Here is a 2,157-nt window from a genome sequence, read left to right as displayed (position 1 = left end):
CATTGGGATTTATTTTAGTCAAAGCTTGTAGTCTGATATCCATAACTTGTTCATCAATTGAAATTTAAACAAGTGTTTATATTCAACTTGTGAAGATCGGCGAGCAATTAACAGGTACCCTTAAGTGCGTATTGACATTACGATCTATCGTGATTCTAGAGCTATTTTGATACCAATTTTTTTTTTCGGGATAAGATTTATGCCATTTCAAATAGATTTACAAATAGAACAAAAATAAATCCCTGGTGAATAGACGGTGAAAATCGAAACAAGAAAAAAATTGACACAGCTAATTCGTAGACTGTGGTCAGAGATAAACTGAAATAGAAGAAAGTCCAAAAAACCAAGGTTCATAGAGAAAAAGAGCTAGAAGAAGAAGGTATTTTACTAACAGAATTATGAATAAAAGAATAACATTACCCCCTTGTACCACGATAGTTTGGTCGCTTTTGGGTTCGCCTTCACGTTGCATTCAAAATAAACATCTTCACCCTCCTTAATGTGGCCCGGATTTAGAGTGGAGCCCATTTTTAATGTCACTATCGGTACATCTGGAAAAAAAGTGTTTATTTATACACAACATACGCTTACTCGTACATATATCTATTGGATACTTATCGGCTGACGAAATAATAAACAACTAACTAATACGTGCTTATTTTCATTACATTTTGTATAAAATAGTAACCGAAGTACAGTTAATTTGCTCTTTCCGTAATATCGGTATTCAAATTGTATACAATAAAAACGAAGCATTTGTTATTCAGAAATTCTGGATGCAAATAAAATAATCATCATAATATATGTTCGTTGGAACGAGTTAAATTACTATGTAACATAGCACAAAGGGAATGGTCGATGTGTAAAAGCGTGAAAATTCTTTTACATTTATTTCAGCTATTGTGCATTCGATAAAATGCCCGAGTTGGGGTTCAAAAACGAGGGCGGAGGGAACAATGAAGCGCCGGTAATCCCGCGGTGTTCGGGCCCGGTCGAGTTGCGGAACCAATTATCACTCCGTAGATTGGATGTTTTCTTAGACTACTAGATTGTTGAAAGAAAAATAATAGTAACCAACTTAAACCTTAATTAGTAATTAATAAAGTTAATAATATTCCTTATCTAATAGTAATCGAAAGAAAATGTAAGTAACTAGCGTCAATATATTGAAGCCGTTTTAACCTTTAACAGAAGTCATAGTAAATCCAGCGTACGCAATAAAATTGGTATTCTATTACTGCAGATAAGATCCATTGGACGGCGTCGTTTCATTAATTAACGACTGCGCGATTTCATCGGGACCTGCAGAATTACCACGAGGCCCGCGAGATGGCGCTGTTCTCCAACACATTGACAAACGTCCATTACACCCACTTAGCAATATTGCCTTTCATTAACATAATTCTACTTCAATTTATTGTCCAACGCAAATGATTATGTATATTTTATTCGTTGCCATTACAATAATATTAGATGGGCACTTTATTGCTCAATTCATCGAAAATCCTCAACAGTATAGGATTTGGCTTGTAACCAGGAAAAGCTATTATCGAGAACACTTTAGATTTATAAGGAAGAATTTATACGAAAAAAATATAGCAATCTCTTATTTTAACCTAAGTTAAAGTAATCGGTATACGTTAATATGTTATCGGCACTTCAATTAAACAGTTATGTACAACTTATTATTGCTTGTGATGATATATGTTTTATAAAAGTTTTCTACAGTGGCAACCCTAATTTAAGGAAGTAGACAGTAGACTTACAATGTACATTGAGCTTCCAATAGTCCTCCAGCAATGCGGAGGTGAGGCGCGGGTTCTCAGCGCGACACACCAGGCTTCGCTCGTGGTCCTCCGCCTCCGGTACAAACGTCAGCACGCTCAGTGTCGCGTTTGTGTCAGAAAACTGACACAGAAAAAAACGTTAACGTCAAAGTAAATCATGTAAATTGTATAGAAATCTTATATTTTACAAAATTATTAATTTAATCTCGAAGCTGATATACTCTAAGATATTATCATAGTGATATTTTAAAAACAAAACATAAAATAATAGTTTAATCAGTGTAAATATAAATTAAGTGCGCATTGAGCGAGCGCGCGAGGCGGGATCTTTCCCAGTTCCGAGTTCCCAATAGCAAGTTCTCAATTCCCA

The 2,157-nt window shown here is 35.1% G+C and overlaps 1 protein-coding gene across 1 annotated transcript in view; it reads right to left on the bottom strand.

Annotated features, from left to right (window-relative positions):
- LOC106110407 (nephrin-like) overlaps positions 1-2,157 on the bottom strand; it is a 40,546-nt gene that overhangs the window by 13,819 nt on the left and 24,570 nt on the right. The window contains exons 7-8 of the mRNA XM_013292232.1: positions 1,767-1,908; positions 421-551 (exon numbers count right to left, since the gene is read on the bottom strand). Of these exons, the coding sequence (XP_013147686.1) occupies positions 421-551; positions 1,767-1,908 (273 nt within the window). The remainder of the gene's footprint in view (positions 1-420; positions 552-1,766; positions 1,909-2,157) is intronic.

This window comes from Papilio polytes, unplaced genomic scaffold (genome assembly GCF_000836215.1).
Source record: "Papilio polytes unplaced genomic scaffold, Ppol_1.0 DF820622.1, whole genome shotgun sequence".
In the NCBI taxonomy this organism is placed as follows: Eukaryota; Metazoa; Arthropoda; class Insecta; order Lepidoptera; family Papilionidae; genus Papilio; species Papilio polytes.
The sequence above is the reverse complement of the archived record's forward strand: the minus strand, read 5'-3'. Positions and strand labels throughout refer to the sequence as shown.